The sequence below is a fragment of the Myxocyprinus asiaticus genome, chromosome 50, assembly GCF_019703515.2.
Source record: "Myxocyprinus asiaticus isolate MX2 ecotype Aquarium Trade chromosome 50, UBuf_Myxa_2, whole genome shotgun sequence".
NCBI classification, from domain to species: domain Eukaryota; kingdom Metazoa; phylum Chordata; class Actinopteri; order Cypriniformes; family Catostomidae; genus Myxocyprinus; species Myxocyprinus asiaticus.
The window spans coordinates 25,760,698-25,787,659 of NC_059393.1; the positions used below are offsets into that span (position 1 = coordinate 25,760,698).

Genomic DNA, 26,962 nt, shown 5'->3' on the forward strand with positions numbered 1-26,962 from the left:
AAATGTGGTGTAGTCCAGTTCACAAACAAATGACTCTTATGAACCGATTCTTTTAAAAACAAATCACTCACTGCATCATGTCATCCAACTCGTGTTTATATGGCAATGTGTAGTTCAAGTTACTCGTTGGAACTCTTAAAGTTTTGTTCTAGTAAATGGTAATGTCAGATGAGTTCTCAACGCGTCCACATATAAGATGTTCCTCGTGAGCTGCAGGAGATCTTCAGTGTTTAACGTCTGATCACACATGAACACGTCACCGTAGACGAAGACTGAGAACCGTAACTCTGAAACAAACACACACATCACCCAATAATCAGATCAGATTTTAGGGCTAAACCTTTGCAAATTAAGTGTAAATTATATAGATATCTTTAAACTCCACGAGTTGACCAATTCAAACTGATACTCGAATACGATCACAAATCATTGTTGCAATTTCAGAAAAGCATTATCCATGTCAGCCATCTAACTAATTTAACATTGTTGATTTTTAAATCAACATAAGTCATGTTCAATACACCACAGTAATCCAAATGTTAAAGTTTGTCACCTGCCGTTGGCCATGCTAAACCACGTGCCGCTACGCCTCGTGTACAGTACACGTGACACTAAATTCGTCATTAGCACAGACCTGCGGACTGTCTGCATGCAGTTCTTCAAGACACTTGGACAGTTTGCATTTTTGCGCGTCATCTACACCAGCCGTTGAATACGCTAAAACACGTGCCACTACGTGTTGCGCACAGTACACGTGATGCAAAATGCGTAATTAGCACAGTACCCACGGACTGTCCGCATGCAGTTTCTCAAGACACTTGGACAGTCCGCGTCATATACAGCTGCCATTGACCATACTAAACCACGTGCCGCTATGTCTCGTAGTGCACGTGATGCAACATTCGTAATTAGCACAGGACCTGCAGACTGTCAGCATGCAGTTTCTCAAGACACTTGGACTGTCCGCGTCTTTGCGCGTCATCTACACCTGCCGTTGACCATGCTAAACCGTGTGCCGCTGCATCTCACGTGCAGTACACGTAATGCAAAATTCGTTATTAGCACAGTACCTGTGGACTGTCCGCATGCAGTTTTTCAAGACACTTGGACAGTCCGCATCTTTGCGCGTCGTCTACACCTGCCGTTCTCCATGCTTAACCGTGTGCCTCTACGTCTCACACGCAGTACGTAATGCAAAATTCGTTATTAGCACAGGACCCGCGGACTGTCCGCATGCAGTTTTTCAAGACACTTGGACAGTCCGCGTCTTTGCGCGTCATATACATCTGCCGTCGACCATGCTAAACCACATGCCGCTGCATCTCACGTGCAGTACACATGATGCAAAATTCGTAATTAGCACAGTACCCGCGGAATGTCAGCATGCAGTTTCTCAAGACACTTGGACAGTCCGCGTCTTTGCGCATCATATACATCTGCCGTCGACCATGCTAAACCACATGCCGCTGCATCTCACGTGCAGTACACGTGATGCAAAATTCGTAATTAGCACAGGATCCCCGGACTGTCCTCATGCAGTTTTTCAAGACACTTGGACAGGCCACGTCTTTGCGCGTCGTCTACACCTGCCGTTAACTATGCTAAACCACATGCCGCTACGTCTCATACGCAGTACGTGATGCAAAATTCATTATTAGCACGGTACCTGCAGACTGTCCGCATGCAGTTTTTCAAGACACTTGGACAGTCCACATCTTTGCGTGTCATCTGCGCCGTCAACGCAGTAAACGCAGACTGCCACAAAATTTGCATCATGTACTGTGCCCGAGACGTAGCGGCACATGGTTTTTCACAGTCAATGGTAGGTGCAGACATTGCACAAAGACGCGGACTGTCCGCATGTCTAGAAAAACTATGCTGCACAACATCGTCCGCGCCTTTGACCAACGTCCGCATCTTTGGCGTTGTCTGCAACTACCATTGATTGTGCTAAACCATGTGCCTCTACGTCTCGCCCACAGTACACTAGATGAAAAATTTGTGGTTAGCACAGGACGCGCAGACTGAATGCGCTAATCACAAAGCTGACGTAGTGCGCATGCTCCGAACAATTGCAATTTGGCTCATGGTCAAAAGAGTAAACGGCACGCAGGAAAATGTCTACCATAGCCTTAACACAGGCCCCGGTCTAAGCTGGTTTGGTGCTGGTCTAGGCTGGTTTGGTGCTGGTCTAGGCTGGTGGACCATCATCGCCATGTTGTTCACCAGCAAAACTTAACTATTGAAGCTGGATGACCATGTTTGTTTCTGTTAATGCTGGTTAACCAAGGAAATCTTCCTGATTAAGCTAATATGTTGGCAAACGCAGCTCCTAGCTTATCCAGCCAACAAAGTCCAGGATCAACTGAAGCTGCAGGCCAAAAAAATCTGCTGATGTGTCCATACTATCAGATCTTCACACACCGCTGGGACAATGCACACAAATCCTGCCATTAGTGCACGTGAATGACTACAACATGGTCTACAAACGGCTCACAGTTCAATCGGCATATTATTCTGGGATATGAGAAAGTATTTTACATTCAAACAAACTCAACAAATCACCTTAAATACCTGTATGATTCCTTAAATAATAAACAAGCAGGCCTGAACTTCATACAATACGATTTTATTACCCCGTAAATACAACAAAAGCTGGGCTTAGTCCAAAAATATGAATATTGCATCACTTCCTGCGACACATATAGCAAATATCCAGATTCCATCACGTAATCAGTGACCAAATAAAGCAAATAATTTTGTGTTTGTATATTTAAGTTGTGGCTACAGTCTGTCAGTCGACGTTCATGGCGGGCGTAGCGTCTTCCAGGTCTCGCGTCTCGGCGTTGTGCAGTTCTCGTCTGATTTCGGCGGAAATCTGCGGGTGCGTTTGAATCTTCAGCAGTTCTAACAGCGCCTCCTTCTGTTCGGAGGGCAGATCGGCTTTATAACGCTGAACCAGCGTCAGTAAGCTCTGATGCCACAGCACCGGCAGAGTCCGTTTCTCAGTGCGGAACGTCAGGAAGTGGGCGACCAGAGCGTCCAGCACACGGAAGGGCAGGGCGTATTTCTTATCCAGTAACAGACGCAGGAAAATGCTGTTGGCTCCGTTATATTCCATCTCTGCCAATTTCAGCATAGCAGCACTGTGGAGAGGAAGTAAACAAACCATTAAATGTTATTTACTCATATTTCACTCCTTGGATGTTTTCTTAAATTAGGTCAGTATCTGTAAAAAGGACAGTCCAAGGGAATAACGCAGCAGTTGCTGTTGGTGTATCAGGGTTGTCCTATTTATAACTGAATTGCAAATACCTTTTCCTGTGTCTTATAACAATTAACATGACATTTCCAGGAATATTAGATGATACTACTATCTACTAATCAATATTTGAAATACCATCCAAATTCTTGGCATTTCAAACATTGATTGAAATCAGATGTTGCCACAGTTGGGCCAAGTTGGGTCGGGGCAACCCAAACTGGACCCAGACCCACCCAGAATTTTAAACATTATTTTCTGACTTTGCATATATATTTATAAAATGGTAAAAAACAAAAAAGCATAAATGCTGATCTGTTCTGAAACAAACCGTAACAAATTTGTAAAACTCAAAAAAATAAAATAAAACCACCCCTGGAGTTGCGAGTTTGAATCCAGGGTGTGCTGAGTGACTCCAGTCAGGTCTCCTAAGCAACCAAATTGCCCCGGTTGCTAGGGAGGGTAGAGTCACATGGGGTAACCTCCTCGTGGTCCCTATAATGTGGTTCTCGCTCTCGGTGGGGCGCGTGGTGAGTTGTGCGTGGATGCCGTGGAGAATAGCGTGAAGCCTCCACACACGCTATGTCTCCGTGGTAACACTCTCAACAAGTCACGTGATACGATGTGTGGATTGACGGTCTCAGACGCGGAGGCAACTGAGATTCATCCCCAGTTTGGAATGCCCAATTCCCAATGTGCTCTAAGTCCTCATGGTGGCGTAGTGACTCGCCTCAATCCGGGTGGCGGAGGATGAATCTCAGTTGCCTCCGCGTCTGAGACCGTCAATCCGCGCATCTTATCACGTGGCTTGTTAAGCGCGTTACCGCAGAGACATAGCGCGTGTGGAGGCTTCACGCTATTCTCCGCGGCATCCACACACAACTCACCACACGCCCTACCGAGAGCGAGAACCACATTATAGCGACCACGAGGAGGTTACCCCATGTGACTCTACCCTCCCTAGCAACCGGGCCAATTTGGTTGCTTAGGAGAGCTGGCTGGAGTCACTCAGCACACCCTGGATTCGAACTCGTGACTCTCAGCGTCAATAGACGCTGAGCTACCCAAGCCCCCTAAAATGTTAGAATTTTAATCAATTTGCATTTAAACGTCATTAAATAATTTATTAAATTATGCTAAATTAAATTATCTTAAACCATTTATTAAATGTTATTATCATATATAAAAGATAAATAATTAATATTTAATTTGTAATTACATTTAATAAATTACCTTTTTATTTTATGGACCACAAGAATGCTCTAATTTACTCAATACATTATTTTTATTTTTGTCAATATTTATTTTTTATAAAGTTGTATATATGAAGTTGCATTACAAAGTTGCATTTATGTTTTGTCACCCTTGATTTCTTTGTAATTGTAATTCATTTTAATTTCAGTTTGAATTCCAATTTTACATCATATTGGATGTGGACAGTTCAGCTCAAATTCACCCTTGTAAATTGAAAGTGAGCCAGTTCTGAATGTTGCCCAACCCTGATGTGTGTCGTGTCTGAGAGTGTGTGTGTGTGTGTGTGTGTGTGTGTGTTCACCTGGAGTGCAGCACAGGTATGGAGCATTTAGTCAGTATGCTGCCGATGATGATGGCTTCTCTTAGTGTGCAGGTGCCCGATTCACACAGCGGCAGCAGAATTCCTACAAACACACAAATAACAGTCAAAGCAACTTACACTCTACACCATGTGTGCACTTTAAGTTTGATGTAGCTGCAGTTTCGCACCTGAACTTTTAATGATGAATAAAGACAGTGGTGTTGCATTTATTATACTTTGTTTACAATGACACAAGCACCATTAAACCAGAATAAACCACATAAGAATTGATTTCTCAATCGCCTGTGCAGAATCTTAACACAGAAGCTCAACATCATCCTCTGGTGTTCAGTTACAGTAACGTCCCAGACCAGAAAATATTCATCTCAATGTTTTCCAGAGTTTTGATGAGAATCAATATATACATTACAGTTTACTTTACAGTTGCGAGACATGGAGAGATAGTGAAACTAGTCAAATGACACTTCAGGAAAGCGGCCAAATAAAAAGCTTGTTAAAATCACTGCCATCCTCACAATGATGCTCAGCTTTATATCGGCATTTCGCCCATCTCTAATGGAGGATATATGCGTTAAACGGAGCTGCTCACCTTTAAACCACGCTCCAGGTTTAAACAGAGCTTTCTTTAGAGCGCTGTACAGGTGAAAGTTCAGCCGTTTGTACTCGGCGATGTCGTCACGAATTCTGGGCAACAGCACCAGATTATAGAAGCGTTGAGCCATGCGCTCCTTTAGATTAGATGAGAAAATCCTACACAAACAAACAAACAAACAAACACAATATAACTCAATCAAAATACAGCAGCTTAAAATCATGGTTATTTATAAATGTCGTATAAATTATCGTTTCCGACCTCGTGGCCTGATACATCGCCGCAGCAGTCCATGTCTCGGGTTCGGTGAGATACAGGATCTGCTCCCAGTTTGACAGTGCTGGAATGATTTTAAATGCTTTGGGAAGTTTTCCACTGCGATACTTTGACAAAACCTGCAGAAGGAGAAGCTTTTACTCATTAACATGAATCACAATGAGCTTAAAAGTCCAGTTTACTTGAGAGCTCTTGAAGAGATTCCCGCATCGTTTGACAAATGAATTCTGTGACTTTTCCAGTTGTTTGAGATCACTGGAGAACAGACATTGTTAGGGAAGATTTCCATTTATGTCTTAATACATTTATTATGATTCATGAATTTATCTGATTAGGAAAAATGATGCCAAATGCATATAATATAACTAACAATATAATCGTGCATAGTAAGGATACCAAAACAAATAGACTTAGCAACTTTTAAAAGTAGCGTATGTTGTTGACGTCAAAGGTTGTGTGTCCAGTTAAACTCTACAATTTATTAGTGCAAATTCATGTGTCACTTGTACGGAGCCCCTTAAAGGACACAGAGGATATTTATTTTCGGAAATAGTTTGAGTTCGTTCGCAACAGTTTTGCATTTCTTCAAAAAACTTACTGCGAGGGAACGCTAAACTTACTGCGAGGGGGGAACGCACGACTTACTGCGAGGGGGAACGCACAAACTTACTGCGAGGGGGAACGCACAAACTTACTGCGAGGGGGAACGCTAAACTTACTGCGAGGGGGAACGCACGACTTACTGCGAGGGGGAACGCACAAACTTACTGCGAGGGGGAACGCGCAAACTTACTGCGAGGGGGAACGCGCAAACTTACTGCGAGGGGGAACGCGCAAACTTACAGCGAGGGGGAACGCGCAAACTTACAGCGAGGGGGAACGCGCAAACTTACTGCGAGGGAACGCACGACTTACTGCGAGGGGGGAACGCACGACTTACTGCGAGGGGGAACGCACAAACTTACTGCAAGGGGGAACGCACAAACTTACTGCGAGGGGGAACGCGCAAACTTACAGCGAGGGGGAACGCGCAAACTTACAGCGAGGGGGAACGCGCAAACTTACAGCGAGGGGGAACGCGCAAACTTACAGCGAGGGGGAACGCGCAAACTTACAGCGAGGGGAACGCGCAAACTTACAGCGAGGGGGAACGCGCAAACTTACTGCGAGGGAACGCTAAACTTACTGCGAGGGGGGAACGCACGACTTACTGCGAGGGGGAACGCACAAACTTACTGCGAGGGGGAACGCACAAACTTACTGCGAGGGGAACGCACAAACTTACTGCGAGGGGGAACGCACAAACTTACTGCGAGGGGGAACGCACAAACTTACTGCGAGGGGGAACGCACAAACTTACTGCGAGGGGGAACGCACAAACTTACTGCGAGGGGGAACGCTAAACTTACTGCGAGGGGGAACGCACGACTTACTGCGAGGGGGAACGCACAAACTTACAGCGAGGGAACGCGCAAACTTACTGCGAGGGGGAACGCGCAAACTTACAGCGAGGGGGAACGCGCAAACTTACTGCGAGGGGGAACGCGCAAACTTACAGCGAGGGAACGCGCAAACTTACTGCGAGGGGGAACGCACAAACTTACTGCGAGGGGGAACGCACAAACTTACTGCGAGGGGGAACGCACAAACTTACTGCGAGGGGGAACGCACAAACTTACTGCGAGGGGGAACGCACAAACTTACTGCGAGGGGGAACGCACAAACTTACAGCGAGGGGGAACGCACAAACTTACTGCGAGGGGGAACGCACAAACTTACTGCGAGGGGGAACGCTAAACTTACTGCGAGGGGGAACGCACAAACTTACTGCGAGGGGGAACGCACAAACTTACTGCGAGGGGGAACGCTAAACTTACTGCGAGGGGGAACGCACGACTTACTGCGAGGGGGAACGCACAAACTTACAGCGAGGGAACGCGCAAACTTACTGCGAGGGGGAACGCGCAAACTTACTGCGAGGGGGAACGCGCAAACTTACAGCGAGGGGGAACGCTAAACTTACTGCGAGGGGGAACGCTAAACTTACTGCGAGGGGGAACGCACAAACTTACTGCGAGGGGGAACGCACAAACTTCCTGCGAGGGGGAACGCTAAACTTACTGCGAGGGGGAACGCTAAACTTACTGCGAGGGGGAACGCACAAACTTACTGCGAGGGGGAACGCTAAACTTACTGCGAGGGAACGTTAAACTTACTGCGAGGGAACACAAAAGTATTTCAGAAAATAAATTCCCTCCTGTCCTCTAAGGGGCTCTGTACTCTTGAGAAGCTAGCCAATTCAGCCAGATGTCAACATGGACAGGTTGCGTCCTGCAGTAATCCCATTTGAAAACCTCTGATCTGAACAATTATCAAAGTAAAAGAATGATTGTCAGTCACAGGAATAATCCTGAAGATACTGTGGGATGTGGTGAAGAACCGCAGAGGTTGCAATGCACCTTGTTGACTCCTCTGTACACCTCTGTGACTCTGGGGTCCAGCTGAGGGACGGGTCGACCCGACACCTCTGACATCACAGTGCCCACCTCAGTCTGTTTCTCTGTGATCTTCTCCATGATGATGTCCGCTAGCGTACGCCTACGACCACACAAACAACACATGACCAACACAAACACCTCAGAGCGCCAATCAAATCCCACACTGCATGCGATCTCACCTGACAGGTGGGTTCTTGTTCATAAACATCTGGATGGCTCTCTCATCTTCAGGGTCCACGTGAACCTCAGCGCTCGACTCTTCAGCAGCTTCACCCAACGCTGGCCACTCTTCATCAGAGTTTCCATCCTGTGTGCTCGGACCTGAAACAACAACATATTTACCACTTCACATCTATAACATATATGTGTCATGCATAATGAAGATCAGAGGTGCTTTTATTATGTAATACACTGTCCAAAATCTGAATACATTAACAAAACACAATAATACCAGCAGTACTATATTTTTAACACACTATCCTCACAGTAAAATAAATTCTATGGTACTACCATCTCACCTAGTTGAGTAGCTGGTTGTCTCTTGGTCTCTGGTGTGAGTCCCAACTCAGTCTGCAGTTCGTCCTGTTGGATTCGAGCCTGTTGGAGGATCTTTCTGGACAGTTTCTCGTCCACATACTCCTGCTCTTCATCATGGGTTCGGCTCCGGTTCTTCACACGGCCGCTGATCCGAACCGAATCTCCCTGCAGGATCTGATCCGCCAAAGACACACCAGCACCAGCACCAGCACCGCTGCGCACCGGTCCGGACTTACTCTTCTTCACCTTCGGCATGATGATTATTTATTAATATCATAAATATATTATTATTTATTCCGATATGGACTCATAACACGCTGTTGAGCGCACAACACACGTGGGTCTGAAGCAAATGGCGCTGCGTGTGTATGTGTGTGTGTGTGTGTGTGTGTGTGTGTGTGTGTGTGTGCGTTAGTCCGATTCATTTCAGCGAATCGATTCGTTCGGACGGTTTGACTCAGTGATTTGGTTCACTGATGCAATCACTCAATTATATTGGTTATTAATTTGTATTATTATTATTATTATTATTATAAACATACTGTACAAAACATAATTAACAATATGCCCCCTGCAATGTGAATTAATAATGTTAATTAATAATAAATATTATTGCAGATATCGTTAACGATCTTGTTTCCACCTCACATTCTACTTCTAAACCACTTTCGCTTACAGAACGATTTGCAAACGAACCGGTTCGACTGAATCAATAAAAATAATCTGTTCAAATGAACCATTCGTTCGCGAATCGGACTAATCAGCGTGTGTATGTTCATGCATGTCCAGAACGCTGATCTGAGATCAGATGACGGGGATGAGCGCTGGTCTCAGTGTTATATTGCACCGATTCCAGCTGATCTCAGAGCAGCGCTGCGTCATACTGTTTACTTCCGCTCACGATTCCGCCTACATGAGTGTGTACCGCTCTGAATTACTATATCTGTCTGTTTGCGTGCATATTATTAAATTATATAGATAATTATGATTATCTGTGTCTTGTTAAAATATATTTCTCAGTTGAACCGATTCTATTTTATTAACGAACGTAACAATGAACCGGTAGTAAAAACCGGTTCCCGGAAGCGTGCCGCACTGAAATGAATGTCGAAACTGTTTTATTATTTTATAATAAATGTTTGTTTTGATGATTCGTTTCGTGTGTTCTGCTGTTATTGTAAAATTTAAAATTATTAAATAGTTATTGCACTGTGAGTCTTAATTTTTCACAATTAATTAGATGTTTACATAATGAGTTTATATTTTATATTAATATTAAGATTTTACATCTGATCGTTTTGATTATGAATAATAATAAAAAACACACAAAAAAAACAAATCATAGTTTTAGTAGAACATTTCCTTTCAATTTAGTCAATATTTCGTCATGTCATATGAATCCTATAATTTTTTGTCCGTTTCATTGTCTTTTTTGTCTTGTCTTAGTTATCGTTGACAAAAAAAAAAAAAAAAAAAAACTTTCAGTAATTTTACTGAGGAAATTAACACTGCATGTCGAAAAATGGCGAGGAATTTTAAAAGTATGAATCTTAGAGTTCAGTAATAATGGGGCCTGGGTATCTCAGCGAGTATTGACGCTGACTATCACACCTGGAGTCGCGAGTTTGAATCCAGGGTGTGCTGAGTGACTCCAGCCAGGTCTCTTAAGCAACCAAATTGGCCCAGTTGCTAGGGAGGGTAGAGTCACATGGGGTAACCTCCTCGTGGTCATGATTAGTGGTTCTCGCTCTCAATGGGGCGTGTGGTGAGTTGTGTGTGGATCGTGGAGAGTAGCATGAGCCTCCACATGCTGTGAGTCTCCGCGGTGTCATGCACAACGAGTCACGTGATAAGATGCGCGGATTGACGGTCTCAGAAGCGGAGGCAACTGAGGCTTGTCCTCCGCCACCCGGATTGAGATGAGTAACCGCGCCACCACGAGGACCTACTAAGTAGTGGGAATTGGGCATTCCAAATTGGGAGAAAAGGGGATAAAAATAAAAATAAATAAATAAATAACTCAAAAAACTTATATTGCTAAAACTGTGAAGGATGTGGTAAGGGACCATCTGAATACAGGGTCAATTTCTTGGTATTATTCATCTTCAATGTAGTATTACTGACCGGTACTGTCGCGCCCTATAGGTATATTATGCAGTCTGCGTGGTAAACTCCACCGGCTGCCGTTCCTCACACCAAAATCTCCCTATTTTTCACAATCTGATGTTGACAGATATGGCCGTGCGCCGACAATCCGCACAGACAAGGACCGTCCGCGTGTCGAGAAATCGTCCGCATGGACTGTGCTGATAACTAAATTTGCGTTTTGCATATTGTGCGCAGAGCAATCACCAATGTGGACAACCGAAGTATACTTTGGCCTTAACGCTAACATGAAAACGGTAACAGTGCACAACAAAGAAGTCTGTGGGATAAAGACGTAATTTTATGACTTGATACTTTATCCAAATACTGCTGTACTATCTTACTACACACTCAAAAGTGTGTACTTTACAATATAAAGTATACATACATACTTTAAGTGTCTTTGTTTACGCTCCATACAAACCAGACTTCAAGTATTAATTTATAATTAAATTTTTTTGTAAAAGAATTGTTCTGGGTTTAAAAGGAGTTCGGCTCAATCGACAGCATTTCTGGCATAATGATGATTGCCAGACGAATCTTAAATATTATCAGTGGTAATCAATGTTTAGCCACAAATTATGTGGATTGCAGCTTAACTTGTAATGAACCAGAACATTTTTCAAATGTTCTCTACTTTGGACTCTGAAATATTTGCACTTTATACTTAAATATTGTAAAAAGGAAATAATTCTCCCGTGAAAGTAATCTCACGAAGGTTAATCCGTTCAGTTGGAACTTTAAAACCTGAGCGACGTCGACTCAACCAATGGGAGACCAGCTGAACTGCGCAACCGATCGCCCTCTCGACCAATCAAACAAGGTCGTCAGTCGATCGACCGCTCTCCAGCCAATCAGGTTCAGTGACGTCAGTAGTGGACCAGTTTGGTTGAGCCGAAAATGGTGACAGTTCGCGCGTGCGGATGATGGCGGTAAATAACAGCCGAACGCGAGTGTAAAAAAATAAATACACGCACAAATTTACCGTCATTTTCCGCGTATAACGGACTTTACCGGCTGTGTGGTGGAGTTTACATTGCACTCGCGCTGAGGGGCAGTTTTATAGCAGATCGTCGGGTTTTTTGTGAGTTTGTTCCGTGTCTACCGCTCGAGCTGGTTTTTGTTTAACGGGTTTAAAGTAACGGATCCCTCGCGCAGGTATAAACACACCGACCGTCCGTCCGCCGGTACCGGAACCTCCCGTATACGCCGCTGCCGCGGGTTCCGCTTGTCTCCCGGCGGAGCGCCTTTTGTTCTGTGAGTAGCACTAGCGGCTTAGCACACACACACACACACACACTGCATTGTGTGACAAACAACATTCAAAGAACAGAGAGAAACACTCTTATACTTACACACAAACAAATATATACATACACTTACATATGCACAAACATGCACGCATGACCATATTCATAAAGCATAACACACACTCCTATACTTACACACAAACAAATATATACATACACTTACATATGCACAAACATGCATGCATGACCATATTCATAAAGCATAACACACACTCTTATACTTACACACAAACAAATATATACATACACTTACATATGCACAAACATGCATGCATGACCGTATTCCTAAAGCATAACACACACTCCTATACTTACACACAAACAAATATATACATACAATTACATGCATGCATTAACATATTCCTAAAGCATAACACACACTCCTATACTTACACACAAACAAATATATACATACACTTACATATGCACAAACATGCATGCATGACCGTATTCCTAAAGCATAACACACACTCCTATACTTACACACAAACAAATATATACATACAATTACATGCATGCATTAACATATTCCTAAAGCATAACACACTCGTATACATACCCCAAAATACAGACACACTCACTTCAGTAACAATAACACACTCACACATGCTCATATTTACACAAAAAAATATACACAATGACACATTTACAAAACATAGACATATAGACTCTGACACAGAAACATGTACTCAGAACCAGTTTACTGGATCAGTTTAAGATCAGGACTGACCCTTGTAATAGACTGATGTATTATGGATCAATAACTCTTAATCATGTTGAAGTTTCAGGTGTAAATAACATGCATGTTTCCCGTCAACAGCATTACTTCTGCGTGATGAAGCCCTTTAAATTCTACAGCTGCAGGAAACGCCTGCTCTGATGCTGGACCTCAACTATTTCTCACAGTGAGTCTGTTTTTCCCCCTTAAATAGTTTTTAATCCACATTTGGCTGGACAATCTGTGGAACTCTTCAGCCATTTTTCTTGGTTTCACTCGGTTTGTTTACATGCACTTTAAAAGTTTGATTTCAGTTGGACTAAAACAGTGACCCCGTTCATGTGCACAAACTGTTTATTCCAGGATTTTTGCAGAAAGCGCCGTTCTGATACATCATGTAAGCCCAAACACCATTTTCCCTGCAGCCGGAGAATGCATAAGCGGCATTCATACAGGTTTTTGAAGAGTGTGGATGTGCATTTAACTGACCGGATAACTAGCGTCATAGGATGGAGCTTGACAACAAGTCAACACAGCAGAAAGAATTCAACATTTCTGAAAGAACAGTGGGAAAGGGGAAAATCAGACACACTCTAACCTATACCAATTTAAACACACCAATTTAAAATATCGACTGCTGTCCCTTGCGTGCGAGTATATCCGCTCAAGTACATTGGGGGAATCCTGGAGTTTGATGTAAATTTTGCTGTAGGAAATAGACAAACAACAGAGAACAAAAAATGGCATGTTTGTTATTTACACAAGTGTCGTGGAGAAATTACGTTGCTGCAAACTGACCGAGGTGCATGTATATGGGGGTAAAGAGAAAGCCGCGAACACCGTGCATGTAAACGAGAACAACGCTTTCCAGTCTTGTGCAGCTTTCTCACAATTAATGGCTTTCTGGTTTCCATGTAAACAAGCTCAGTAGGGGGGTTTGGGTAGCTCAGTGGTAAAAGACACTGGCTACCACCCCTGGAGTTCGCTAGTTCGAATCCAGGCATGCTGAGTGACTCCAGCCAGGTCTCCTAAGCAACCAAATTGGCCCGGTTGCTAGGGAGGGTAGAGCCACATGGGGTAACCTCCTTGTGGTCACTATAATATGGTTCTTTCTCGGTGGGGCGCATGGTGAGTTGAGCATGGATGCCGTGGTGGATGGCGTGAAGCCTCCACACGCGCTATGTCTCCGTGGCAACGCGCTCAACAAGCCACGTGATAAGATGTGCGGGTTGACGGTCTCAGACGTGGAGGCAGATGGGATTCGTCCTCCGCCACCCAGATTGAGGTGAATCACTACGCCACCACAAGGACTTAAAAGCGCATTGGGAATTGGGCATTCCAAATTGGGTGAAAAAGGAAAAAAACAAGCTCAGTAAGTTGTCTTTTTTAAAACGTCATTATAGTACTTTTTAGTACCAGTCCAATTTTTGCGAAGTCAGGCTTACAGTAGATAATTTGATTGTAGCACTGCTGTATCCAGCATGTATATGGGTTAATCAGACCACATATGGCCACATATGTTGCGCACATGCTCCAAAAGCTAAAGGTGACCCACAATGTGTATTTAACACTTCCTCAGCTGATGTCCTTCTTTCAAATACTAAGTTATGCATTGTGTCATGTATACTTGGACAGACAGATGAATAGAATACTGAGTATTGGCATTGTTTGCAACTTATCTGTCTTTGTTGTCTTCAGGATGGGTGCGGTCATGGCGTGTGGATCCTGACTCTGTGTGCTCATGCGTGTTGGGAGACATGGATCGCTGTAAACATGTGGTGCGGCTCCGTTTGGGCCATGACCACTCTATCCTCAACCCGCAGAAGTGGCGCTGTGTGGACTGCGGCACCACAGAGTCAGTATGGGCCTGTCTGAAGTGCTCTCACGTGGCGTGCGGCCGCTACATGGAGGAACACTCCCTCAGTCACTACCAGCAGTCGCAGCACCCCTTGGCCATGGAGGTACGTGAGTTGGACGTCTTTTGTTTTGCGTGTGGAGATTATGTGTTGAACGATAACGTCGAGGGTGACCTGAAGCTCCTCCGAGGTGCTCTGTCAACAGTCCGCCATCCCGGTCAGCGCTCTCTGCGGTCTTCTGCAGCCGATGGTGCTCTCAGAGCACGGGAGGTTACACGGGAAGGTGCAGAGCTGCGGACGGCCATGCAGACAGCATTGTGGCACCGGCGCAAAACTCTTCTCAGAGGTGCCCTACACCACTGGAGAAGTCGGCAGCAGGAGGAGCTGAGGAGGCGTGAGGAGAAACAGGAGCAGGAGCGAGAGGAGAAGCGACAACAACGCAGAGAGGTCAAGAGGAGACTGATGGGAGAACTTGCTAACGTCCCACCAAGGAAGAGCGCGCGCCTACTTACTCAGGCTCCTCGTCCCACACTCGCCCTCATCCCGCAGAAGTTCCGTGATCCCCCGGAACGACTCCTGGCTGTTCCCAAACATCCCCTCCTTCCCCTGTCTAACAAACCTCTTGTGCGCAAACCACTCCGTGCTGCAGGTAGGTTGCGCCGATATCATGCGTCACAGTCGTCACGTCGCAGGAAACTTGCACCTGGAGTCACAGGACTGCGTAACCTAGGCAACACATGTTATATGAACTCCATCCTCCAGGTGTTGAGTCACCTGCAGAAGTTCAGGGAGTGTTTCCTCACACTGGATCTGTGTGAGACAGAGGAGCTGCTCGCTAAGACCAACCACTCGCAGGGTATGGTGGGCGGGGCCGGTGCCCTCACTGCGCTGGGCCACATGGGGAGGGTGAGTGGAGGTGCCTTGCTGGGCAGCAAACAGAACGTCCCACCTAGTCTTAGCGCAGCCGAACTGGTCCAACCGAAAGAGCCGCGATCTTCGTCTCGGCATCAGATGTCGCTGTGTCACGAGCTGCACACGCTCTTCAGGGTCATGTGGTCGGGTCGGTGGTCGCTGGTTTCTCCATTCGCCATGCTGCACTCTGTATGGAACCTGATTCCGGCATTTCGGGGATATGACCAGCAGGATGCACAGGAGTTCCTGTGTGAGCTTCTGGATAAAGTTCAACAGGAACTGGAATCTGACGGACCCCGGAAACATTTCCTGATCCCCCTCACCCAGCGGAAACTGTCCAAACAGGTCCTCAAAGTGCTCAACACAATCTTCCACGGACAGCTGCTCAGCCAGGTAATGTACAACTTGCACTGTTTAATTTAGAAATTTGTGGTTATTTCTGAGCTGAATTTTTTATATATCATGCTTACCCTCCAGGTAACGTGTTTGTCCTGCGAGCGCAAGTCGAACACGGTTGAGCCGTTCTGGGATTTGTCTCTGGAGTTCCCAGAGCGATACCACCGCATGGAGAAGCCCAGCGCTGCAGCGTGTCAGCGGAGCTGCTCTCTGTCGGAGATGCTCGCAAAGTTCACCGAGACGGAAGCTTTGGAGGGCTGCATCTATGCCTGCAACTTCTGCAACAGTCAGTACCCAGAACTCTGGACTTTCCTTACTGATCTAAAAAGGTGTGATGTGCAATTATTGGTGCTTTTCTAATTTAAATTTGCTGTTTGTTTGTTTGTTAGGAAAGCGTCGCAAATCGTCCCATAAGCCCTTGTCCCTGTCCGAGGCCTGTAAGCAGTTACTCATCTGCCGTTTACCTCAGGTGCTGCGGCTACACCTTAAACGCTTCCGGTTAGTCGGAACTCTTCCTGAGTTTCACCTTCAAAAACTCCTTCACATAGCTGTGCTGTCTTTCCAACAATTCAATTCAAATGTTTTCAGGTGGGCCGGTCGGAATCACCGGGAGAAGATTGGCGTCCATGTGGCTTTCGATCAGGTCCTGAATATAGAACCGTACTGCTGCTCGGATGCTGCCCCGTCGCCACAAAGAGAGGCCTACACCTACGACCTGTCTGCTGTAGTGATGCATCATGGGAAAGGCTTTGGCTCAGGGCACTACACAGCCTACTGTTATAACACTGAAGGAGGTACGTAACTGTTCCGTAACCACTGTTTATAAGGGCGTTTTTCACACTAAAGCTCAAGTTCGTTTGATGTCACTCTTTGGTTCGTTTGATCGTGTGAAACCTCTTTTCAGAAAATGGATGTGCACTAGTGAAAACAGTTCAGTTAATTTGGACACTACTACTTTTCGCAGTTGGTAAAAGCAATCCAGTCCATTTTGCATAAGTGAATCCCAAATGATTATACTATTATAGTATAATGGTCATGGTTACTGTATTGGTGTTGCAGGTTTCTGGGTTCACTGTAACGACTCCGAGATGAACGTGTGCAGTGTGGAAGAGGTGTGCAGCACTCAGGCCTACATCCTGTTCTACACGCAACGCTCCTCCTAGACCTGTCTGCCTGTCTCTCTCTCTCTACCTCTCTCTCTATCGGTCTTTCTCTTTGCCTTTCTATACCTGTCTCTCTCTCTCTCTTTCGCTGCCTCTCTTTTCTCTCTACCTGTCTCTCTGTCTGTCTCTGCTGGCACAGTCACACTTTACCCAGGGCATTCAGGACCAAACTAACTCACCTGCAGGGTCCAGTACAGCAGGGACACACACTCACAGTTGAACTCCAGGTACTGAAGTCCGTCTGCTGTCGTTTCATTGGACGGATTGAAACAGACGGCCGCTCATCCTGGAGAGAATGTGACAGCAATATGACCATCACACACACACTGAATCAGGAATTCTTCACCTTTGATACTGCAACTGTTTTCTACTCTATTTCTATTGGGGATTAAATTCAGGAAAACAGAAAGCCTCTTGATTTCCATCAGTGAAAATGACTGAACAATCGATGACGCTGAATGTCTTTAGTTGCGTGTGTTTGTGTGTTTGGAAGGGTGTGACTGCTGACCTCTGACCCTTGTCCTGTATTGTGAGAGCACCTGTTATCAACTTTATTGATCTTGTGGGATCTTACTGATGATAGTGATTAAAAAAATAACCTTAATGAGCCTCTGTGTTACTGTCTGCTTTTTATATATACGCTTGTTTATTTCTCTACAATAACTAAAAATGTAATGCAAAAACTGGTTTGACCTGACTGCTTTACATTTGATTGAAATCACTAGATATACATTTTTCTAATTATTGGAAAATTATGACACATTACTTTTTAATGTTTACAAACTACCCACCTCATGGCAAAATTCACAAATTTGAGTACCGGTAACTCAAAACGATTCTTGCATATCTGATTCGTTTTTATTTGGCTGTCAATGGAGATATGTGGGTTTTGTTCGCATAATTATATAGTTACAGAATCTACCAGCAGGGATAATTGGCACATGCTAACCATCTAGCCTGGTCTTGTCCAAATGTAAGACTGTTTTGGACAAGAGCCACCCAAGAGGAGACCGTCTGACCAGCAAAGAGTTAATTTTTTTTAACACCAAGTAATTTTATAATTAATTATAAAAAAAAGTTATATTTAAATACTAGCTCAGCAGTGGTTAAGAATTTACATCTGCCAAAAAAATATCATGGACATAACTTTTGAGTATAAAACAGATTAAACAGTTGTAGTTAAGGAAATTTCATGTATTAGAATTTTAACCCTTGTGCGTCAATTTAAAAAGTTACTCAGAGGTCCTTAGAGGACAAAAATGTCCACGTCAAACAACTGCCATTATAATATTATATATTAATATTATTTTCCACTTTCAATGATTTACTTTAAGCAACATCAGTCCTGATCATAATTACCAAATATTCATTCATTTTCAGTATTTTAATGCCAGTTTGTTTACATAATGTCACTGTTGTTTTTTTACACACACACACATTTCTGAATACACACATACAAACCACACTCTGACATGCATACCAACACACACACACACACACACACAATTTTATTGTATCATTTATTAAGGCCTGCAGTGCTCTATAATACAACAAACAAGCTTGTATTTGCTCCATAGGCTAAACATGAGAAAACTGGCACCATCTGGTGGAAAACATTACAAAGCCAGGGTTCCGGAATGAAAGCATAATATCATAGAATTCATGATTTTATGCTTTAATGGCACTGGGATCAAATATTGCAGTTTTAATGGGTTTCAATGGGGACATTTTTGTCCTGAAGGTCCTGAGTGTAACTATTTTGTGTACACAGTGTATTATAGATGTATTATAGGAACTGAGGTTGAAATATCAAAATTCCCTCAAAAATACACACCTTTGGCTAAATTTATGCCGTTGGCATTAACACTTAAACATTAAAAATTGAAAAAGACAAAAATGTCGCACATGGGTTAAGGACCTCAGACAAAACTGAATAGCTTGCAAAAGATCTGATGTCATAAACGTCACAAACTTTGTAATATACAGTGATTAGTTTTTCCTCAGACACGCAAATTGAAGCAGTATGGTACTTTGTTTAATCTTGACTTTATTTCATGTGTAAATTTCGTAGTCAGCCTTTTTTAAAGTTCCCGCCATTTCTGTGGGTAAATTACCTCAGAGCAGTCAGTCAACGGTCATTAGATATGCTGTCTGAGGCTGAGATCTGATAAAGCGGATGATATTTCTAATTCTGTCCACGATCCTCTCTTCCAGACACAGTTTGTCAGCTCGATCTCATTTGCATAAGATTAATTAAATGTAGCTGCTTCTCATTAGAAAGATAATGAGAAGAACACCGCAGAGTAGTACCGCCATCTGACCGCCAGGTGGTGCCTAATTCCCCCATTACCAACAAACAACATCACAGCTGCTGTTAATCGAGTGGGATTAAGACATCCAAACTGTGCCAAATTCAGAATAATTAACCTGCTGAAATGTAAAGGTGCCTGTTTCATAAACGTAAATGTTTTATTTTGGTATAAATTGTGTTAAGAGCCGGAAGTGGTTCTTGTATATATATATATATATATATATATATATACACACAGATTGACCTATGTAAAAAGTCAAATTAAAGAAACAGCCTGTAGATCTCACATATTTGCAAATGTCTTTATTAAGAATGGTGTTGTGATTTTTAGCAAACGGGTAGAAACATGAGAAATGTGATCATGCCATTGGGATTGAGCGTGTTACACTATAGCGGTTTGCAAAAATGTTCTGATGACGAATGAGGTTATTGATTAATGACTACTGACGTTACATGTCTGCCATTTCAATCTATGCCAAATGTCACTTAACAACACACATAGTAAAATGGTAATGACAAAGTTTCATCCTCCCTAATGAGATATTTCAGAAGATAAAATATAACAGACATTGAATTTCACAGAGACTAAACATACAAGTCTCAGCATGTAAAAGGTCCTTCATTAAAGTCCGCATGTAATAAAAAATTGACCCTATTTACTTTGTTAGCGCACATTACTAGTCTTGTGGTGAACAATTCACCCGTGGAAGTTAATGCACAGACAAAAATAGTTTGTCTTTGTAATATTCAATCAAAATCTGAAAATTAGCTTCGCCTCTGGAACGATATTTCTTCTCTGATGACATCAATTTGACGGCTTGGGCAGAACATCCTTTGACCCATCCCCTCCTACCGCCAGTCTGCGTTGAGCTTTGACAGCGAGTAAAAAGACGCATAACAAACAGGATGGCGAGGAGGTGCGTCTTAGGTTGTGGCTCTCCCAAAACCCTTTTCCCAATCCCCCAAATACCCTGGTTGCGGGGCCGATGGCTTGATTTTTTGCATTTTGAAGAAGGAGGGATATCAGAGAGGTCGCAGTTGTGTTTGAGGCATTTCACCCACGAATGGGGGTTGTGAAATATTTGTCTTTGACAGATCCGTCTGTCCCGTAAGTGTACACCAACAGTAATAGCAAATAACAATTAATTTTTAAAAAAAAATTTGCGACACAGGGGCCTGGGTAGCTCAGCAAGTAAAGATACTGACTACCACACCTGGAGTCACGAGTTCGAATCCAGGGCGTGCTGAGTGACTCCAGTCAGGCTTCCTAAGCAACCAATTGGCCCAGTTGCTAGGGAGGGTAGAGTCAAATGGGGTAACCTCCTCGTGGTTGCTATAATGTGGTTCTTGCTCTCGGTGGGGTGTGTGGTGAGTTGTGCGTGGATGCCGCGGAGAATAGCGTGAAGCCTCCACACGCACTACATCTCCGCGGTAACATGCTCAACAAGCCACGTGATAAGATGTGCGGATTGACGGTCTCAGACGCGGAGGCAGCTGAGAATCATCCTCCGCCACCCGGATTGAGGTGAGTCACTCCGCCACCACGAGGACCTAGAGCGCATTGGGAATTGGGCATTCCAAATTGGGGAGAAAAAGGGAGAAAATCCCCCCAAAAAAACAAAAATTAGCGTTATCATTGGGAGACATCGAGATGCTCTCGAGGGTAAACTTGTTCCTGAGCCTCCACTTCCAGGTCACCGTTAGTATTCTCAGCAGGTAATGGCTCAAACATATAAGCCTGATTCCTGCGATAAAATGATCCTCTGTTTGCTCCTGCTCCTCGTCCTCCTCCGCCTGCTGCGAACAAACTTCTTCCTCATCAAAAGCGATTGCTGGCGGTGTGTCAGGCGGTGAGTAGTCCTCCACAACTGACTGTAAACTAGATGTGCCTCCATTTCTGTATGGAACACCTCCATTTCTAGATCCAATCAATTCTCAGTGGAGAAAATCAAGCCCTGCATTCAGTATTCCGTTTCACTCGGAAATACGTCATGATACTGAAGTAATGTCGGTCGCAACTTCCGTTACATGCGGACTTTAACGATGATGTCTGGTCTAAGATGGGACTGTGTAAGTCAGAGTAAAGCCATGCATCAACAGAAAAATGTATTTCTTGTGTCTGAAACTGTTTTAACATTCATTAGTTAAGGGACAGTTCACACACAAATTAAAATTCTGATATCGTTTACTCACTCATGTCATGGACAATTTTTTATAATAGTTTTTTAGTGTTTTTATGGTGTTTTTGTCCTCTTGAAGTTTGAATTCCATGGAAGAAAAAGTCATACGGGTTGGGGATGACATGAGGGTAAGTAAATTAACAGAATTTTCATTTTTAGGTTAACTATCCCTAAAACAAAGAGACAGAGACAAAAGACAAAGGTCTAAATAAAGTGATACATTCTCTTTCGGAAAGAACATACATGTATTGATAAGTTGTTTCAGCCAGGCCTGTGATTGAAACAGCGCCATCTTCAGGCTTGGTATCTCCCTGTCAAAGCAGGGCTATAAAGTCCCCACATCACTTGTCTGCCCACCCAAATCACTGAAGTAAATAAAAAGATGGATGTTTATATAGTTTTATACATCCATAAATCTCTCACCAACTTCCGATGAGATGAGATTACAATGGGCGGGATGCGTCACACTTAGAATAAAGTTCTGAGCGTTTATTCTAATTGCTTCTCTCAGCTGGGCAGCAGAAAGAGCTCCAGCCAATCCCAGTGTTTCCATAGTGTGACAAGGAAGAGTGCCAGGGCGAGGGTGGTGCCAACACGGGCGCGGGTCTTCATGAGGGGCGTGATGAAGTTGGCCATGGTGGAGACGAACACCAGTAGCACGGCCATCAGGGCGAGAATCACGTTGATGAGTTTTCCTAGCAGTGCTCGGGCGTTTGCGTTCTCGACGCCCTCCAACTGTACAACCTGCTGCTGCTGCTGTTGCAACTCGAGTTTGGTGATGCGTGTCAGACAGGACTCTACTGCCTCCTGTACACACACACACACATACACACAAGGGTTGATATGACATTATAATCATAACTTATGTTTAAAGTCTTATGTTATGGAATTTTGCTTCTAAAGTACATTTACAGATATATTGTTTTAGAGATGTTTAAATATTTTGATCATTTCATTGATGCACATACAGTATAACCAGCTATCTTTTGATAGAACCACAGAGTCACAGTGTTTACACTTTTCAGGAAATCAATCTACCAATGGATTACTTATAGTTGAATCTGCATATTAAACTGAGATAGAAGAATGCATTTCAACATCTAAATACAAAAAGGGAATTTAACATTACTAACCTGTATGTCTCGTGCTCTCTCGTATGACTGATATGCCACCTTCTCCTCCATGCTGGCGAGCTCTTGCTTGAGGTTGCTCATCTCATTCTGATGAAGTTCCGTCAGGTCATTCAACTGTTCTTCTAGACGCTCGTACCTGTGTTGGAGAGACGAGGCATAAGTTTCAATAATTAGTTCTCTGATGCCCTAAATGTACTGTAGGTGGTGCTCTTTTACCTGTATCTCTCTTCCTGCAAGCACTGGGTCATGTAGGTGTAGTCGCTCTGCAGCTGCACCTTCATGTCTTCGATTGCATCCTCCATATGCACCTGACTAGCTTTGATCTCCTGCAGGCCTTCCAGTAGCACGTCCCAAGAGGAAGACGACGAGTGGTGGTGATGATGGTGGTGATGGTGTCCATCCAGTCGAGGGCTGCCCATGGTCGCCCCCATCCCTGACATAGCCCCTCCCGCCCCACCAGAGTTGCTGCCACCTGCAGACCCAGAGGTGGCGCTGGAGCATTCATCGTCGCTGCCGTATTTAGGGCTGGAGACGAGGGTGGCACTCCCGCTCAGAGCTCTGGGCGTCTCCTCTGTGTGCCCATCCTCCAGAGTGTCCTTCATGTGTGCTATGTTGTCGGCGCTGCCGAACTTATTGCGAATGAGACTGGCAAACTCTCGCGGTTTGGAGACAACGGCAGTGTGCGTGAGCGCAGATACTCCACCCTTCACCCCTTCCACCACACCCCCTCCAAAACCACTGATTCCAGCCCGAACATTAGCCCCAACATCTTTCAGCCCCTGCTGCATGTCCCTCAAAACGTCTTTGGGCTGCCGTGCAGGACCGTTCTGCAAACGAGAGAAGCATTGGTAATAATGTAGAAGACACATTCAAACCCATGATAAAATGCAGTCAAAGATGCATGTATGTAAATTTACCTGCTCAATCTCTTTGAGTTTCTTGTGGTAGTGCTCGAGTTTCTTGTGCAGGTGTGCAATCGTCTGTGCAGATTTCTGGTTCTTCTTCTCAAACACCTGTTTGATGCGTGACGCCTGCTGTTTGTCGGCATTGTGAGCTAGTTTGAGATACTCAGCCACATTATCATCACGGGCTTCCTGTTCCACACGTATCTGCTCAGTGATCTTCAGGATCTTCTGCTGCAGGTGTTCCAGCGCCACTCGTGTTCTCTGGACCTCACCACCCACCCCGTCCGAACCCGCCTCCACGCTGATGTTCCCGTCTGAACCACCATGGCTCACGGATGGTGGCAGACCTAGTGTGGACACTTCACTCTTATCCAGCTGCAAATGCACAGTGAAACCATAAGCATGCAATTACTGTTATGCAGCAAGATAATGTGCAATGCACACAGTAATCACAAACACAAACCACATAATCACTGATATATGCAGCTAGTTGGAACACACACACAAATAAACATTAAACATCTGTTATCAAAACATGCAGATTCTATTATCAAAACACATGCAGATTCTAACACCTCTATCATGCATGCAGCAGCAAGAGCAAGTGACCAGTGTCACATCTGTTTATTCACTAAACTAAAACTATCACACACTCAGAGTAAGAGAGGCAGCATAATGACCCACTTCTGAAAATATCTCTCCTCCACTCATACACAACATAACAATAAATTAAGAGACACCATTTCGGCTAATATAGATTGATCAGTATTTCAACAAATAAATGACACTGAGATCAGAGACACTCATAAGCACTCATCAGCAACACATGTTTGAAATTATTAGTCATGCACACTGTAGAAAAATAGTAATTATGCATCTCTAATGAATAATTCATAATGCAGCATCACAATGCTTTCTAAAAAATAAAACACTGAATGAATGAATGAATACACACACACACACAACACAGGAAGTTGCAACATCAAATCATCTTATCCTGCAACTCAATCTGCAGCTGTAAACAAACAAACCTGTGCCAGAAAATGGCTCAGCAGATGTGTTTTTCACTAAGAAATGGTTTGTTAAATAGGCACACACAGTAGGGCTGCAAGAGGTTTTCTGTCATCAATGCATCTTTAAATGCATGTGAAGCTGCATGCCTGAGTAATGTTACCTGTCAACAGCACGTTTGTGTGTGTGTGTGTGTGTGTGTGTGTGTGTGTGTGTGTGTGTGTGTGTGTGTGTGTGTGTGTGTGTGTGTGTGTGTGTGTAACCTTGACTCAGAAAAGCACACACAACATGACTCCGTGAGGGGGCACTGTAGTGTAAACAAAGAGTGTGTGTTATTTGACTGAGTAACTTAAACGAACAAGAGGAAATCTGCAGCTGATTTCAGATATGCAGAATCTGCAGCTGATTTCAGATATGCAGAATCTGCAGTTAAATTCAGACATGCAGAATCTGCAGTTAACTGTAGACATGTAGAATCATGTGTAGCTGACTTCAGACATACAGAAGTTGCAGCAGACTTCATACAGTACATGCAGAATCTGCTGCTAAATTCAGTCACAGAATCAGCTGCTGACTTCATTCAGTACATGCAGAATCTGCTGCTAAATTCAGACACACAATCTGCTGCTGACTTCATACAGTACATGCAGAATCTGCTGCTGACTTCGAATATCCAGAATCTACAGTTGATTTTAGATATCCAGAATCTGCAGCTGAATTCAGATATGCAATATATGTAGATTAATTTAGACATGCAGAATCTGTACTTAGCTTCAGACCTACAGAATCTGCAGCTAATTTTAGACACACTGAATCTACAGTTGAATTCAGACATGCAGAATCTGCTGCTAAATTCAGACACAGAATCTGCTGCTGACTTCATACAGTACATGCAGAATCTGCTGCTAAATTCAGACACAGAATCTGCTGCTGACTTCATACAGTACATGCAGAATCTGCTGCTAAATTCAGTCACAGAATCTGCTGCTGACTTCGAATATCCAGAATCTGCAGCTGATTTTAGACATACAGAATCTGCTGCTGACTTCATACAGTACATGCAGAATCTGCTGCTAAATTCAGACACAGAATCTGCTGCTAAATTCAGATACAGAATCTGCTGCTGACTTCGAATATCCAGAATCAGCAGCTGATTTTAGACATACAGAATCTGCTGCTGACTTCATACAGTACATGCAGAATCTGCTGCTGACTTCATACAGAACATGCAGAATCTGCTGCTAAAATCAGACACAGAATCTGCTGCTGACTTCATACAGAACATGCAGAATCTGCTGCTAAATTCAGACACAGAATCTGCTGCTGACTTCGAATATCCAGAATCTGCAGCTAATTTTAGACATACAGAATCTGCTGCTGACTTCATACAGTACATGCAGAATCTGCTGCTAAAATCAGACACAGAATCTGCTGCTGACTTCATACAGTACATGCAGAATCTGCTGCTAAATTCAGACACAGAATCTGCTGCTGAATTCAGACATAGAGAATTCAGACATGCTGAATCTGCAGATGATTTCAAACTTGAGGAATCTGCAGTTGACTTCAGACATGCAGAATCCATAGCTGATTTCAAACCCACAGAATCTGAAGTTGATTTCAGACACTTCAGAAACAGTCGAGAGATAGATGAGTGATTATGGACGGACAGATGGACGGATGGACTGATGAATGGATGGATGCTATGACACAGGAACAAAATGAAGATTAATTTGCGAGAAATTACCATGTTCTTCAGTCCAGGATGTGCAGCTTCACTGCAGAGACGTATAAGAGGGCCATGCCGCTCTCTGTCTGTCTCTCTCTGTCTCTCTCTTTTTTGCACCCCTCCTCCTTTCCTCTATCTCTCTATCTCTCAGGCTAATTATTCATTGTTAACAATAGAGTCAGCATCATCTGTGGTTTTGTTTCTCGCATCTTTCTCTTGTCTGTATCTCTTGTTTCTTTCTCATCTCTGTCTCTCCGGCTGTGTGTCTGTGTGTTTTGCAGCGGCTGCAGCGCAGAGGGAGGAGGGGAGCTCATTGGAGCATGCGTCACACACATTAAACTGACACACTGCAGCTTTTACATGAATACACGCTCTCTGAGCTTAATCTGTCTGAGATATGGGTGTGTGTGTGTGTGTGTGTGTGTGTGTGTATAATAGTGGATTGGAATTTT

General features: G+C 43.9%; 3 protein-coding genes across 3 annotated transcripts; 1 reads left to right on the top strand and 2 right to left on the bottom strand.

Annotated features, from left to right (window-relative positions):
* Positions 1 to 75: 75 nt before the first annotated feature.
* LOC127439140 (bystin-like) lies at positions 76 to 9,115 on the bottom strand. Its single transcript, XM_051695246.1, has 7 exons — positions 8,723 to 9,115; positions 8,384 to 8,525; positions 8,166 to 8,304; positions 5,692 to 5,825; positions 5,428 to 5,588; positions 4,818 to 4,920; positions 76 to 3,146 (listed from the first exon to the last, which is right to left on the bottom strand). The coding sequence occupies exons 1-7, from the start codon at positions 8,994 to 8,996 to the stop codon at positions 2,795 to 2,797; spliced, it is 1,305 nt and encodes a 434-aa protein (XP_051551206.1). The 5' UTR covers positions 8,997 to 9,115; the 3' UTR covers positions 76 to 2,794.
* A 2,656-nt stretch (positions 9,116 to 11,771) lies between these two features.
* Positions 11,772 to 17,874, top strand: LOC127439116 (ubiquitin carboxyl-terminal hydrolase 49-like). Its single transcript, XM_051695194.1, has 7 exons — positions 11,772 to 12,143; positions 13,017 to 13,101; positions 14,613 to 16,075; positions 16,160 to 16,364; positions 16,468 to 16,576; positions 16,667 to 16,872; positions 17,138 to 17,874. The coding sequence occupies exons 3-7, from the start codon at positions 14,672 to 14,674 to the stop codon at positions 17,239 to 17,241; spliced, it is 2,028 nt and encodes a 675-aa protein (XP_051551154.1). The 5' UTR covers positions 11,772 to 12,143; positions 13,017 to 13,101; positions 14,613 to 14,671; the 3' UTR covers positions 17,242 to 17,874.
* A 1,966-nt stretch (positions 17,875 to 19,840) lies between these two features.
* On the bottom strand, positions 19,841 to 26,790 carry LOC127439138 (transmembrane and coiled-coil domains protein 2-like). Its single transcript, XM_051695241.1, has 5 exons — positions 26,529 to 26,790; positions 23,783 to 24,145; positions 23,082 to 23,692; positions 22,866 to 23,001; positions 19,841 to 22,539 (listed from the first exon to the last, which is right to left on the bottom strand). Exons 1-5 carry the CDS (start codon positions 26,529 to 26,531, stop codon positions 22,240 to 22,242), a joined length of 1,413 nt encoding a protein of 470 aa, XP_051551201.1. The 5' UTR covers positions 26,532 to 26,790; the 3' UTR covers positions 19,841 to 22,239.
* Positions 26,791 to 26,962: the final 172 nt, after the last annotated feature.

What these genes read in the sequence shown, in the direction of transcription:
- LOC127439138 (XM_051695241.1), bottom strand. An exon ending in AACTCAAAGAGATTGAGCAG is followed by an intron (nt 23,693 to 23,782) that starts GTAAATTTACAT and finishes TCTCGTTTGCAG; the next exon opens with AACGGTCCTGCACGGCAGCC. An exon ending in AGAGAGCACGAGACATACAG is followed by an intron (nt 22,540 to 22,865) that starts GTTAGTAATGTT and finishes GTGTGTGTACAG; the next exon opens with GAGGCAGTAGAGTCCTGTCT.
- LOC127439140 (XM_051695246.1), bottom strand. Translation starts at nt 8,996, where the DNA reads ATGCCGAAGGTGAAGAAGAGTAAGTCCGGACCGGTGCGCAGCGGTGCT. An exon ending in ACAACCAGCTACTCAACTAG is followed by an intron (nt 8,526 to 8,722) that starts GTGAGATGGTAG and finishes TTGTTGTTTCAG; the next exon opens with GTCCGAGCACACAGGATGGA. An exon ending in TGTACAGAGGAGTCAACAAG is followed by an intron (nt 5,826 to 8,165) that starts GTGCATTGCAAC and finishes CTCCTTCTGCAG; the next exon opens with GTTTTGTCAAAGTATCGCAG.
- LOC127439116 (XM_051695194.1), top strand. Translation starts at nt 14,672, where the DNA reads ATGGATCGCTGTAAACATGTGGTGCGGCTCCGTTTGGGCCATGACCAC. An exon ending in TGCCTGCAACTTCTGCAACA is followed by an intron (nt 16,365 to 16,467) that starts GTCAGTACCCAG and finishes TTTGTTTGTTAG; the next exon opens with GAAAGCGTCGCAAATCGTCC. An exon ending in CTACACCTTAAACGCTTCCG is followed by an intron (nt 16,577 to 16,666) that starts GTTAGTCGGAAC and finishes AAATGTTTTCAG; the next exon opens with GTGGGCCGGTCGGAATCACC.